General features: G+C 36.4%; 1 protein-coding gene across 3 annotated transcripts in view; it reads left to right on the top strand.

The window, feature by feature from the left end:
- Window positions 1–15516, top strand: part of Tmem135 (transmembrane protein 135) — a 234834-nt gene that overhangs the window by 144699 nt on the left and 74619 nt on the right. For all 3 annotated transcript variants that reach the window (XM_070034818.1, XM_070034817.1, XM_070034816.1), the window contains one exon: window positions 11520–11566. In XM_070034818.1, coding sequence (XP_069890919.1) covers window positions 11520–11566 — 47 coding nt within the window. The remainder of the gene's footprint in view (window positions 1–11519; window positions 11567–15516) is intronic.

Below are 15516 nucleotides of genomic sequence, written 5' to 3'. Positions count from 1 at the left end.
TCGTTTGAGTAAATGCCCAAAGTGGATTGCTGGTCATAGGGGAGCTCTATGTATGTGGAGTCTTTTGAGGAATCTCCATACTGCTTTCCAAAGTGGAACATGTTTATACTCCCACCAACAATGTAGTAGGGTTCCCTTCTTTCCACATCCCCTCCTGCATCTGTTGTTATTAGATTTCTTGATTTTAGCCATTCTGACTGGGGTGAGGTGGAATCTCAATGTTGTTTTGATTTGCATTCCTTTTATGGCTAGAGAGGTTGAGCATTTCTCCATGTGTCTATTGGCCATTCTTATTTCCTCTTCAGAGAAGTTTCTCTTTTAGCCTTTAGCCCACTTATTTATTGGCCAGTTGTTTCTTTGAGGATTTGTTGTCAGGAGATTTAATTTTTTGAGTTCTAAGTATATTTTAGACATGAGACCATTGTTTATTGTTTGGCGAGTGAAGATCTCCCAATCCATAGCCTTTCTGTTGATCTTGCTAGCTATATCCTTTGCCATGCAGAAACAATACAGCTTCATGCAATCCCATTTGTCCAACCTTTCTTTGATTTTTTTGTATTTCTGGATCTTTTTAAGGAAAATTTCTGCCTGAGCAAAGGAGCCCTAGGCTTTCTCCTATTCCTTCTTGTAATGTTTTCAGGATGTCTACTTTGACTCAAGTCTTTGATCCATTTGGAGTTGTTGCTGGTGCAGGGTGATATATAAGGATCTAGCTTTAGTTTTCTACAGATGTTTAACAAATTTGCCACCATCGTTTACTGAAGAGGCTGTTTTCTTCCAATCTGTTTTTTTTTCAGCTCCCTTATTGAAGATTAGATGGCTGTAGGTCTGTGGGTTCATTTCTTGGTCTTCAGTCCTATTCCATTAGTCCTTTGTACCTGAGATTTTTTTTTGTCAAGGCTCATGCTTTACCAAAGAGCCGAAGCTTCCATCTGACTTCTTGATGGTTAATTGGAGACAAGAGTCTCATAGACTCTTCTGCCTGGACTGGCTTTGAACCACGATCCTTGTCTCTTAGCCTTCTCAGTAGCTAGGATTACAGGTGTAGCTAACAGCACCCTGCTCTCATTTGTTTTTAGTTGTATTAATAGATTATGATGTCCCATTAGGTGATGATGAAATAGAGGAATATGAATGAGGGGAGTCAAAGAAACAGCTGACTATCTTGGTCATTAGTTGCATTTTAATTAACTGTATTTCCTTTCTTGGTCCTAGTAGAGGTAGGAATGGAGTACTCTGGTCTTTGGTGGAGGGTCTAAATGTTTTAAACTCTCCATGTTTACAGTGAATTAAGAAATTGTGATTCCTTGCCTGTTGTGTTTCACTTCCAGATCATTAGGAGTCCAAAAAACAAGAGCCAACCAGCATCCACACCTTTGCTTTCACTTGCTGAGTACTAAAGTATTACAAAGATACAAAGCTACTTCCTGTGTTGTTGGATGAGTGGATTCATATATAACAAAATATAAATTAAGTATATATGAGCAAGCAGAACGCTATTGCCTCTTCTCCAGAAAAGAAAGTTGAGGGGCTGGGAAGGTGGCTCAGTGGTAGAGTGCTTGCCTTGCATTCATGAGGCCCTGGGTTCGATTCCTCAGCACCACATAAGCAGAAAAAGCTGGAAGTGGCGCTGTGGCTCAAGGTAGAGCACTAGCCTTGAGCTGAACAGCTGAGGGACAGTGCCCAGGCCCAGAGTTCAGGCACCATGACTGGCAAAAAAAAAGAAAAGAAAAGAAAGTTGAGTGTGGGTCTTTGCATAATTGAAGAGATAGGATCTCAGTTGAGAATAAAGCTAGGTGATTAAGTAGTGCAGGGTGGGGAAGGGAGTTGAACATATTAGGAGTAGTCCTGTCTATTATGACCAGAGACAAAATTATTGAACTGTTAAAGAACAGCACAGGAATGCTGAGGTAGGAAGTAGTTAAATGGACCATCAATCTCTAATAGACTTTAAAATGACACTTGCATATATGTTTTAACCGTTTTGAAGCATAAATGACAACACCAGCTTTCTCTACATATTTGTGGTTATTTTCATGATTCTGAAGTGTTCATCTAGTGTGACTCCTTTGCTAGGTCGTTATTGGGGGGCATCACTTCTATAGGCTTCTGCATGGCCTGTGATGAGAGCATCAGTAACTTTCCTGCAGGTAATTGGAAGTTGTGTTTAACTCTGGTCCTCCTGAGCAGTGCTCTTCAGCCTCAGGGACTTCACTTTCCATGCTGCTCCTTTGTCTCAATGCATCATGATATCACTTTTATTTAACCACTCAATTTTTGGTAATAATATTGAAATTAATCCCATGTTTGAATAGAAGTATATTCCATTTCAAAAGACAAGAATGGTTCCTTTGCCTAGTCAAAATGGGCTAAGGATATGAAAAATCAGTTCAACAAATCAAAAAAATAAAGTGAAGGTTGGGGTTGGGACGGAATTTAGAGGTAGATGTTTACCTTGCAACTGTAAGGCTTCAATTCTCAGCAATGCAAAATAAACATGAGAAGATTAAGCCTTACTGGAAGAAAAGTATAACATGAGATAATATTTCTTTAACCCATCAGATTGGCAATGATGAGACAATTTTTTTAAACACAGTTGTTATATGCATAAAGAAATAGGAAGTACCTGCCTTTATAAACTCTTTGGGAAGTATTTATTGCCATAGCCTTCTAGGAGAGAAATTTGGAAATACTTTTGTCAAAATTAATAACATCATTTTCACCTCATTCCATAAGAATGGGTGTTATCAAAAAGACAACAGATAGTGAGCAGTGAGCTCTGGCTGAAATGTAGAGAAAAGGAAACATGTTGGTGGGAATGTGCATTGTACAGTCATTATAGAAAACAATATGGCAGTCCTCAAAATGTTAAAATATAACTAGCATATAATCCAGCAATCCCATGCCTGGTATCATAGCCAAAGGAAATGAAATCATTGTTCAGAGATCTGTATTTCCATGTTTATTGCTATACCTTCCACAATAGCCAAAGTATAGAACAACCTAAGTGTCTGTCAACTGATAAATGGATAAAGAAAATATGATACATACATGCATTGGGATACTATTCACTCTGAAAAGAGAATGAAATGTTTTGTTGGTGGTGGGCAGTACTGGGAGTTACACTAATTATTATTATACTAATTATTATACTAATTGTACTAATCCTACTAGGTAAGCACTCTACCACTTGAGTAATGTCTTTGGACCTTCAATTTTTTTTTCTTAGTTTATTTTTTTTTCAAATACAGTTTTGGTTTTGCCAGGGTTATACTTCAACACAGAGCTTTCATACTAATCCAAGTATTCTGGATTATAGACATGTGCTAACATGCCTGGCTACAATCCCATGCTTTAGAATAACATGAATTCAACTAGAAATCTTTTCAGTGAATTAAGTCAGGCACATGCCTTACTACTGGAGCCACATACTCAGCCTTTATTGACTTAGTCTTTTAAAAAAATAAGGTCTCACCTTTTTGCCCCTGCTAGCCTGTACCTTGATTCACCTGTTTACATTTCCCATGTAGCTGGGATGACAGTTTTGGATAGAGATAAAGGGTCTGGCCAGATTTTAGTCCAGGTTGGTTTCAAAAAAATGATCCCTTTCCATCTCTGTCAAATATCTGGGCTTATAGGCATGGGTCACTATTCCTAGTGACAAAAATTTAAAAAATATTTATTGTTATCATACAGGTAATTTTACAAAGAGGTTACAGTTACGTAAGTCTTTTTTCTTTTTGTCTGTTGTGGTACTTGAATATGGTGCCTTTGTGCATCCCTGAGCTCTTCAGCCTAAGGCTAGTGCTCTACCACATTGAGCCACAGTACCACTTCTGGTTTTCTGGTGGACAATTGGAGATAAGCATCTCAGGGATTTCCTGCTGGCTTTGAATTGAGATCCTCAGCTAGTAGCTTCCTGAGTATCTAGGATTGCAGGCATAAGCCACCACCTTCTTTTTGGGCAATGGCACCCTTTCCTTCACTCTCTCCAGTTTTTCCTTCCTATCCCCACCCACAAGTTGTATAGTTTATTTTCAGTGTAATGTCCAATGAGTACCATTATTCCATGTTTACCCTTTGTCTTTCCATTTCTGTCTCCTTTTTTTTTTTTTTTTTTTTTGGGTCCGGTCATGGGGCCTGAAGTCTGGGCCTGGGCACTGTCCCTCAGCTCTTCAGCTCAAGGCTAGCGCTCTACTACTTGAGCCACAGCGCCACTTCCGGCTTTTTTTCCTTTTTTCTTATGTGGTGCTGAGGAATCGAACTCAGGGCCTCTGGCATGCAAGGCATGCGCTCTACCACTGAGCCACCTTCCCAGCCCTTCTGTCTCCTTTTATGTTCTCAATGACATATAAATTAACAAACAATTAAAAAAAGTAAAGCAAAACAGAGAAAAGAAGAAACCTCTTGTTTCCATTTCCTGGGACAAACTTTTTTAATTAAAAAATGTTTTTAAATTTTAATTTTAAGTAGTTGTACAAAGTATTTTAATCCAACAAGTCAGTACCTTGCATCTTGGTCAATGTCACTCACTGCTTCCATTGATCTCACCCCATCTAATCTCATCCATACCAAAATCATTTAAAATTACTTACCCTGTTCAAGTACTTTGTGCAATAGTTGTGAGGCTGTTGGGAATTACAGAGGAATTATGTCTTGCCAATATTTGACATTTATTAATTGTCTGTGATTTATTAGTCACTGTGAAGCTTCTGTATTTGATGTGGTAGCATTTAATTCTCATGGTGTATATTGTGGGCAGTATGTTTTAGAGAAATAGTTTAAAGTAATATTCTAGTGATTTTGAATAAAGTCTAAGCAAAGAATATTATACAAAATTATGTACATATGCATAGTTTACAACCTGATTTAAAATATGCAGAGTTTTATTGCCATAAACACAGTAAAAATGTCATTCACTGGCTAGTGATGTCCATTAGGACTTTTACAGTGGTGAGGATGGACTACACCTGTTCCATCCTCAATGGCAGAGCTATTGGTTACATCCTATATGGCTAGTGGAAATGGGGGAACTGAATTTTAATGCTTTTTAATATTATCATTAATTTAAATATCCACACTCTGCTTCTGATCAGGATGTATTAGCACTGACTGGATTTACTCTACCAAAAGAAATGACTATGCAATTGAAATAATGGACAAAATTTGTGTAACAGTAGTTTGCAAGAGCCTACACATTAGAAACTGAAGGTAAGGGTTCCCTGAGCTATCGGAAGCAAATGAGCCCTATTATCACTGTATCTCACTGCCTAGAGAGAATTTCCAGGCATGAGTCAAGGAAAAGAGGAATCACTCTTATGATGCCCATTGGACTTTTCTGAGTTGAGAAAATAAAACTGAGAGTGTAGGCAGATCATACTGGACAGAGTTCAGAGGACCTAGCACAGAGAGGAAAGTACTCAGCATATTATTAAGATTTGATGTTTTTGAGTGCTTGGCATTCAAACAGGAGTAGGAACAGTATTTGTTCCTATTATCCAGTGATGATAGAAAATCTCAAAGAATTATGTAACAATGGGTGAAGTGTGTGCTAAGACTTTATCTTTAGTAATGGAGAATAATTAGCCCTAAGGTGAACACTACTGTACTCACTCCTATAATATCTTAAAAGCAAATCCATAGAGGATTACTGTGTCCCCAAGTTACTTAATATGTACCAGAACAAAGCCTTTATTTTACCAAAAAGGTAAAATTCAGGAAATTTGATGTCATGTAAAGAATTACCCTTGTGCATTATAAATATTTGACCTGTGATTGAGCGATAAATAAGTTAGTACTAAATAGGAACTAACAGAAATCTTAGAATTAACACACATGGATATTAAAAAGAATTATTGTAATAAATCATGTAGTTTTATAAAATTTAAATAGTAACAGATTAAAGGTTAAAAATCTACATTCTACCATGGAGATGAAAACTGTAGCATGTAAGATGAGAATTTTATTTAATGGCAGTTTATACCTGGTATAAAATCATTTAGAAGAAAATGTTCAGAATATAGCAATAGAAAGAATCCAAAATGAAACACACAGAGGAAAAAGAAAAACAGTTTTCTTTACAGAGTAGTGAGAACATATGGAAGTTGTAGGACAGTTTCAGATGGAGTTGGTGAAGGAAAAGATAAGGGGCAAATGTTTGATGAAGTAGCAGCTGACACTGTTCAAATTTGATGGAAACTATAAACTCACAGACTCAAAAAGCTTCATGAAACCCTCACACAGGAAACCAGGCAAGGCACATCACAGTCAAATTGTAAAAAGATACTAGGGCAAATGCCATCTCCAAACTACTGAAAGAAAATGGTCCATAAACAACCTAGACTTCTATACTTAGCAAAACTATCTTCTATTTTTTTTTCATTTTTTAATTTTTTGGTCGTGGGGGCCTGAACTCTGGGGCTGGGTGCTGTCCCTCAGTTCCTCAGCTCAAGGCTAGCACCCTACTACTTGAGCCACAGCACCACTTCTGGCTTTTTCTGCTTATGTGGTGCTGAGGAATCGAATCCAGGGCTTCATGAATGCAAGGCAAGCATTCTACCACTGAGCCACCTTCCCAGCCCCAACAAAACTATCTTTTAAAAGAAACTGAGAAAAAATAAACAGGTATATATTTTTAAGAAAAAGTGATTAAAATGTAATAGAGAGTTAGTTGAAACTACACATAAGCAAATTTACAGCATGCATGACAATGCTAGCACAAGATTAGGAGGAAAATAAAATATGCTCTTATAAGAAAGGCTCTTATATATTAATACAGTATTGCAATGTTGGCTGTACCAATTTAAAGGTGTGTACTGCTGGGTGCCGGTTGCTCATGCCTGTAATCCTAGCTATTCAGGAGGCTATGATCTGAAGATCACAGTTCAAAGCCAGCCCAGGCAGGAAAGTCTGTGAGACTCTTATCTCCAATTAGCCACCAGAAAACTGGAAGTGGCACTGTGCTGCAAGTGGTACAGTGCTAGCCTTTAACTGAAGACCTCAAGGCCCTGAGTTCAAGCCCCATGATTGACAAATAAATAAAATTAAAGATATATACTGTGAAGACTAGAAAACAAAACACTCAGTGAAACAAGCCATCAAAGCACAGACAATGGTTTCTGAAAACAATTAATTCAGAAAAAAGTAGACGAAATAAACAAGAGACAGAAAGGAAAAATCTAAGATGATAGATTTAAATCTAAACATACTATTAACCACATTAAATACAAAAGATGCTCTTATCTCAATTAAGTTAGAGATTGTCATGACTGAGAAAAGTGAGAAAGATAATACAGGGCTGGGAAGGTGGCTCAGTGGTAGAGCGCTTGCCGGGCATGCATGAGGCCCTGGGTTTGATTCCTCAGCACCACATAAGCAAAAAGAAAAAAGCCGGAAGTGATGCTGTGGCTTAAGTGGTAGAGTGCTAGCCTTGAGCTGAAGAGCTGAGGGACAGCGCCCAGGCCCAGAGTTCATGCCCCACGAACGGACCCCCCCAAAAAAATTTTTTTTAAAAAGAAAGATAATGTTGTCTATAAGTAATAAACTTCAAATATAATGATCCTGATTTGTAAAAAGTAAAATAAACTTAACACCAAGTAAGCGAAATCTAGAATTAGTAAATTTAAATAAGTAAATAATTAGAAAATATTTTTCTGGGTATTATAAATGAATCTTGTATGATAATTATATTACAGGTATTTACTTACATCAGAACTTTCAAAATTGCTCATGTCAGTTATATTTCAATAAGCTTTGAAGCATCTAAGTAACAGAAAGTATTCAGTAGTTATTGTGTTGACCTGTGGAGTAGCAACCTGTAAGTTCCTTGGAATCAGAAGTATGTATAAATATCCTCTGTATCTAGCAGATGACAGAGGAACAACTTTTTCAGTATTTATTTGATGAAGGATTGCAAGAAACAGCCCATTAAGCATGTAGCTTACTCTGGGTGACATCTCTTCATATGAAGAAAAAAAAGCATAATGGTTTATTCTGAGGTTCATTTGAACTTTATAATTTGTAAACTAGAGACTATTCTTGACCATTTAAAGATTTACATTTCTTTGGGGAAGTATTCTTTGAACTCAGAATTACTAATAAACTAGCATAGTGACTTTAAAAATGCTGAAAAAGTGCTTCTTAGTGTTGTAGTTTGAATCTTGGCTGTTCTACAAAGTCCCAAGCGTTAAAATCTTGTTCAACAATTTTATGTCATTATTATGAGGTACTGGAACCATTTAAGGTGAGGCCTGTTGGGAGGCAGCTGGGTAACTAACTGGCTGTGTCTTACAGGACATAGTGGGACACCATCCTTTTCCTGTTTCTTTACTTCCTGGATCCCCAAATCCCTCTGCCACATGCTCTCACCATGGTATACTGAGCCCAAAGCAATAGGGACATGTGACCATGCCCTGAAACTCCTGAAGCTGTGAGCCAAAATAGACCATTCCTCCTTAGGAGTTGATTATTTCAGGTATTTCTCACTATAATAGAAAGTTAACATACTAGCCCAAAATGAAAATCTTTTTTTTAGTAGTTTTAGTTGACATATTATTGAATGGATTGTACACTCAGTTCCCATCTTCCTTTTTTCTCTTATTGCACAATTGGGTTCCATTGTGATTATTTCCGTAAGTTCTATGGTAAAGTCCATAATCCTTCCAGTTCTCTATTGATTTGTTTCCTTGGCTCATTTGTGTCCATAGTCCCTCTGAATAGTCTTCCTCCCTTGCTACTTGGTATAAGAAAACAGTTTCCTGTCTCTCCTACATTTCTGTTTCCTTATTTTACTTCATTTTCCTCTAAAACTTTTACCGTGGTCTGACATGTTATTTTTCCCCAATACCCTCTCTTTTATGACTAGTAGATATGTTTCATGAGGACAGACTTTTTTTTTCATATTGTTTGCTATTGTAAGTGCTACATAAGTATTTGGCACATAGTAGTTTGTGGAATGAATTTATTAGTTGTATTTTAATATCCTTCAGGTTTATTCCCCTCTTTTTACTATCTTCATGTCTTGATTCTTTGCTGTATAAAAGATGAGCCAAAGTATTTGAGATTTGAATCACTTAAGAGTGCACTTAAAAAAAAAATCCTATCTAGATTTAGGTCTCTGCACTAGTTTTTTTTTTTTTTTTTTTTGTCTCAGTCATTTCTATGAGAAGCAAAAGAAAAAAGATTTGTCAAGTACCTCACACTTTTGTAAGCACTATCTCATTATCTGAATTTATAGGTAAGGCTTTGGCAAATCACAGAAAAAAATCCAATCACACATAACAAGAGTTATTTGAAGGTGCTGGGATTTGAGCTCAGGCCTCAGACTTATACCACTTGACTTACAACTCTTACCCTTTTCCCCAGTTTCAAATGTATTCAAATGTATTCAAATCATAAAGATAGTTATCTAATAACTGTCATAGACATGTTTAAGGTATTAGGATAAATCATGGTGAAAATTTGATTCTCTCAAGACTAGATGAATTTTCTTGAGAAGGTGGAGACTATGAGAAAGTATTTTTTTTTTTAAAGCTTTCAGCACTGAATACTTGGGAAACTAGTACTGCTCAATAGAAAGGGATAGATATGGAGATCAAAAATTGAGTTTTATGATCTGGAATTGATGAAGAAATTAATAGATAATAGATAACAGGTAAGCATACTCACTAGGGCTTTAATTTATAAGTTATAATTGCTCAATAACTAAAAGTTATCCTGTATGCTTTATATTTCTAAAAGCTGTGCAGTAGTAAGCCTTAGGTATTATGTACAGGATACTTTTTAAGGCAATCAGAGGAAGAGGTAGAGAAGGGGAAAAGGAAGACAGGGAGAACAGTGTGTATGCATATAGTATATTAAACAAATTACACATTTAATATATAGTTCATATATATAATATACACACATTGTACATTTGTTTAATCGTAATTGGTATCTTTGTTTTCTGTTCCTAATGCTTATCTTTAATTAAGATGGCAAGCTTGTCACACTTTATTTGTAATAGCTAAACTGTTACTCTTTTCCTCTGGTTGATTAGAGATTATTTGTGTTGGAAATAGCAGAACTCTGTTTCACACTGTTTTCATTTTTGTTATTCTTGTAGTCAATTTCTCAGTGTTTGTGCTTAATTCTCACTGCTACTAACATAGTGCATTTCACAACTTCCTTGTTAGATCTACCATGTTGCTGTAGCTAAGCCTTTTGTCATGACTGGATTGCTTCCATATACCACTTCAGTATGATACTTTTGATGGAAACATCTTAAATCCATACTTATTGGATATAATACTTAACTTTAGGAGAACTATTTTTAAAACAAATAGTCTGTATTTCACAAAAGATGAAGTATTTATTTGAGGTTTTTTTTTTAACGGATTAAAATTGGGTGCTAGTTAGAATGTATTTTACATCATAAGAAATCTAGTCACCTTGATACAATAATTCACCGGCTATCGTTTTATCACTTGACTTGAATATAGAAAAGCTGTTATCCTTGTAGAGTTACTTGCTGCTTCAGTTATTCTGATAGAATAGTTAAAAAAATCATCTTGTTTTTGAGCTCTGTTCTACATAAATTTACTTAACTTGTATGTGTATTTATATTTGTACTTATTGTGTGTATATGTTACTCTTTGTATATATGTATATATGTATTATATGTAAAGTATCCATCTTAATACATAAACTATATACCCAATTTTTTATATCATTGGATTCCATATCCATGGATTCAACCGTTGATTAAAAATATTCAGAAAGAATTATTCACTTGACAGATATTTTTGATATTAATCCCCTAAATAATACAACATAGCAACCATTTACAAAGCATTTACATTGTATCAGCTATTATAAATAATCTAGTGTTGACTCAAAGTATGCAGGAGAACACGTATAAGATACATGCCAATACTGAGTCATATTATATAAGAGACTTGAGTATCTGGGTATTTGGGTATCTGTTGGTGTGGGGCAGTTGATGAGTTGTTTTTGAAATCATTTTATATGTATATATTATAACTATCTGATTATTATTTAGTTATTTATTTTTGTTAGTCGTGGGGCTTGAACTCTGGTCCTGGGCACTGTCCCTGAGCTCTTCAGCTCAAGGCGAGAGCTGTGCCACTTCTGTTTTTCTGGTGGTTAATTGGAGATAAGAGTCTAACAGACTTTCCTGCTTGGGCTGGCTTTGAAGCATGATTCTTAAATCTCAGCCACGATTCTCAAATCTTAGCCTCCTGAATAGCTATGATTACAGGCATGAGCCACATTCGCCCGGCTGATTATTTTTATTATTAGCTTAACATGTTGTATTTAGAAGGTAGCAAATCTGATATATTTTATTTGGAAGGTAGCAAATATAAATTAATAAACAAATAAATAAAACTAGTTTGTACATCCTTTATTTCTGGTACAAGATTTAATAATAGTAGATATTATCTGTTATAAGTCATACAAATGATCTCAGTGTTTTTTTTTTGTAAGTGATGTACTTCAAGAAATGTGTTTTGTCCTTGTAGGTGCTGTTGTTCTGCATTACTGCAGCCATGTACATGTTCTTCTTCAGGTATGCTTCATTGTTCTTTAAATATGGTACAGTATTTACTTTAATACTCTGAATAGTATCCCTTAGAAGTTTGTGTTCAACCATGAAACTAAGGTATTTCCCTAATGTCCTTCAAGAGTGGTACAACCCCCCCCCCCCTTATGGTTAGAGATAAATCCCTAGTTCATGCTTTGTGAGAAGAGAAAAGAAGTCAATTGAGTTTTCCCCTCCTACTCTCTTGAGTAGCTTATCTTGGAAAGTTCATTATGCCAGTTGTCAAATTCTGATGTTCATCTTCTATAGACCTGATTTTTTATATTCTTCACTCTTGATTTTCAACTTACATAGAAAATTAATAGTGGACTTTTGTGTAAACCTTCTAGGAAGGTGACCTGCACACTATACATACTTGGCAAATATTAATATTGTAGGTGTTGGAATTGTACTTGGCATCCACACTGAGGCTCTGAGAAGAATGGGTTAGGATGGCTGAGCATACAAATGCTAATAAGAATGTCTGTGGGAATTTGTGTGTGTGTGTGTGTGTGTGTGTGTGTGTGTGTTTTGTCCACTCCTTTTTTTTTTTTTTTTTTTTGGTCGGTCCTGGAGCTTGAACTCTGGGTTTGGGCGCTGTCCCTCAGCTCTTCATCTCAAGGCGAGCACTCAGCGTGCTACCGCTTGAGCCACAGCACCACTTCTGGTTTTCTAGTGGTTTATTGGAGTGGTTTCCTTCCCTGGGCTGGCTTTGAACCGTGATCCTCAGATCTCAGCCTCCTGGGTAGGTAGGATGACAGGCGTGAGCCACCAGGGTCTGGCTTCTACTCCTTATAATCTCCATGTTTTAATGATGCCATTTAATTCCCATTTAGAACACTCAATATATTCATTAAATCATTTTTTTTCTTTTGATGCTAGTCCTGAGTATGAATTCTGGCCATGGGCACTGTCTCTTAGTACTCCATCAGTTGACTTTTAGGGGATCTAGGCAGAATTCAGTCACAGCAAGAATGACGAGGCTTTTATATGTCTAGGATATTCTTAGCAGAGGATCACAGTGGCTCAAAAGCGACGTGGATATGAACATGTAAAATGATGCTTATTTCCAAGAAATGGAAGCAAGGGATTTTTTTTTTTTAATTTGCAGTTACTTCTCCCCCCCTTTGGTTTATTCCCTTTTGTCACTGTTGTTGATTTATGTACCCTTTATCTTGTATGTAAGTTTATTTGATTTGGGGAAAGGAAGAGGAATCACAGAAAAGTTGGGACAAAGGGTGAACCAATACAACAGTGATACTCACTAGACATTATTTTGGAAATCAACTTTATAACTTGTAGGAGAGGAGGGGGTTGGAGAAAATGAGAGAGGGAATAATGTAGTCACTACCTGATGTATGTAACTGTAACCCCTATGTACATCACCTTTACAATGAAATTTAAATAAAAAATTCATAGCATAAATTAAAGGAAACAACCTGATAATATACATGTTTAAGGTTTAGCATTTTCTAGTCACAAGAAGTTTTTGAAGTTTAAAAACAAATTATATGTTCAATAGTCTGATAATTATCCAACTTGTAACATAGTTCTAGGAAATTATATTTTTCAGAAAACTGTTGCCACCAACCTAGAATTTTTGGTGTACAAAGAAAACCTGCCCTATAAATATGTGTTTTGGTGCAAAACTATGGAGCCTTTTCCTGTTTCAGTCCCAAAGTCTGGGTTAAAAACAACAGTTTAAAATACTTTCCAGAAGTCTCAATACAAGGTTTAAGTGCCAAGATAAACACTTTCAGTTTTCTGAGGAAAAGGGGTTGTTTTTCTCCCCAAAGAAGTACTATCACCAAATTCTTGTTCTTGGCAGATGTTAGCTTGAATAACTCAACAAAAGAGAATTGGTGAATGGTCAAATGAAACCATTTACAAAAAATAACTACAACCAAACAAAACAAAGTTACATGTTTTTCAGAACTCTGGCTTGTGTCTGTAATGAGTAACTGTATTATGCAGAGCTTGGGCCATTGCAGTTGCAGTGTTCTATTCCTGGAAGTAAATTTTCCTATCCATACAGATAGTTGTGGACATGTTTATTTAACTTATTAATAATCATATTAAATCTCACTGCAGAAAGTTAGATAATTAATGAAATGGTATTGCCAAATTTGATGTTTAAACAAGTCAACTTGTGTTTTTATTCTAATCTGGAAAAAAGGAAATGAGGCTTCTTTCAATAGAAAGTATATCAGTCTTTTTTGTTTTTCAAAGATAGAACTTGAAAAACTTGGTTTTATAAGTATTTTCTAAAGGCTGTGACGAGTAAAGTCTGAATTGACTTAAAAATCAAAATAACATTTTTGGCATTATAAACTCAGGTTAACAAAATGTATAATGAAACTATAGTACTTTCACACAGCTCTTTTTTTTTTTTTTTTTTTTTGTGGGTCGTGGGGCCTGAATGCTGTCCCTCAGCTCTTCAGCTCAAGGCTAGCAGACTCTACCACTTGAGCCACAGTGCCACTTCGGGCTTTTTCTATGCTTATGTGGTGCTGAGGAATTGAACCCAGGACCTCATGCATGCAAGGCAAGCACTCTACCACTGAGCCACCTTCCCAGCCCTCATGTAGCTCTTAACAGGTTATTTTGTATTCTTTCACATACGTTATCTCATGCAAAGTGATGGAAAGTTTTCATCCAAACCCCAGGATGGAATCCTAAGAATACTGCAAGGCATGGGGTAGGAGAGGGACTGTGTGAAGAGAGAACTCTGGTTCTGTTTTGGTTTGTAGCCAGCTGGCCTGCCAGCCATGCAGGCATGGAGGTATTTAACAATGCTATGGATTCTGTGAGGAATTTTAGTAAGAGGATGTTTGAAAGAAGGTTCTTTGTGTACAGTCTAGAGGGCATCCTTCTCTTCTTTCCCTCCCCCCTCCTCCTCTTTCTCTTCCTCCTCCTTCTCTCTCTTCCCTCCTGCCCTCCCCCCCATGCTTCCTCCTTCTTTCTCTCCCCTCTTCCTCTTCTTCTTCCTCATCCTCCTCCCTCCTTCCTTCTCTTATGGTTTGAATTCAGTGCATGGGTGCTGTCCCTGAGTGTTTTTGCTCAAGGCTAGCATTCTACCACTTGAGCCACAGTTCTACTTCTGGCTTTTTTTTTTTTAATTCAAGAGTTAATTGAAGATAAGAAACTCAGGGATATCTTCTTCCTAGGCTGGTTTCAAACCTGGATCCTTAGATATCAGCCTTCTGAGTAGCTAGAATTAGAGGCATGAACCACTGTATTGTTTTTCTAGGTATATGATTCTGCCTCCTTTAGTTACTTTATCAGTATATGTGCTTTTGTAATAGCTTTAATTTATAGCTGTAGTTAAGACAGACCATGCAGAAAGCATAGTTAAGAATTTGCTAGAAAATTTTATCTCAGGTACTCTTTAAAGCATTTGTTTGCTTTTAATTATAGGATTCATCATACATCTTGATTTAGGATCTTCTTTATAATCGTGGAAAAAAGAAATGTTCTAAAGTCTCATAGACAAAGGGATTATTTTATGGATGGCATTTTTAACATGATATAAGTGAAAATTATAAACAAAATAATTTTAAGCCACCTAGAATGCCATTTTATTGTCATGAAAATAATGTAGCAAGTTTTTTTTGTTTGTTTGTTTTTGGTCCGGTCATGGGGCCTGAACTCTGGGCCTGGGCGCTGAGCCACCTTCCCAGCCCTGTAGCAAGGTTTTTAAAGATAAATTTTGATGTCACTTTCGGTAGTCACAGTTTTGTGTTTATAGTATTTCTACCTACATAGTATTTCTCTTTGTCTCCTATCAAAAACAGTGAACAAATTATTTCTTATAATTAAAATTGTTAGTTCTTTTATTGCTGGTCTTGGGGCTTGAACTCAGGGCTTCAGCACTGTCCCTACGCCTCTTTGTGCTCAAGGCTAGTGCTCTACCAGTTGAGCTACAGCTTGACTTCTGG

The sequence above is a fragment of the Dipodomys merriami genome, unplaced genomic scaffold (genome assembly GCF_024711535.1).
Source record: "Dipodomys merriami isolate MVZ:Mamm:240054 unplaced genomic scaffold, mDipMer1.0.p SCAF_25, whole genome shotgun sequence".
Classification (NCBI taxonomy): Eukaryota; Metazoa; Chordata; class Mammalia; order Rodentia; family Heteromyidae; genus Dipodomys; species Dipodomys merriami.
This window is presented reverse-complemented; position numbering and strand designations above follow the sequence as displayed.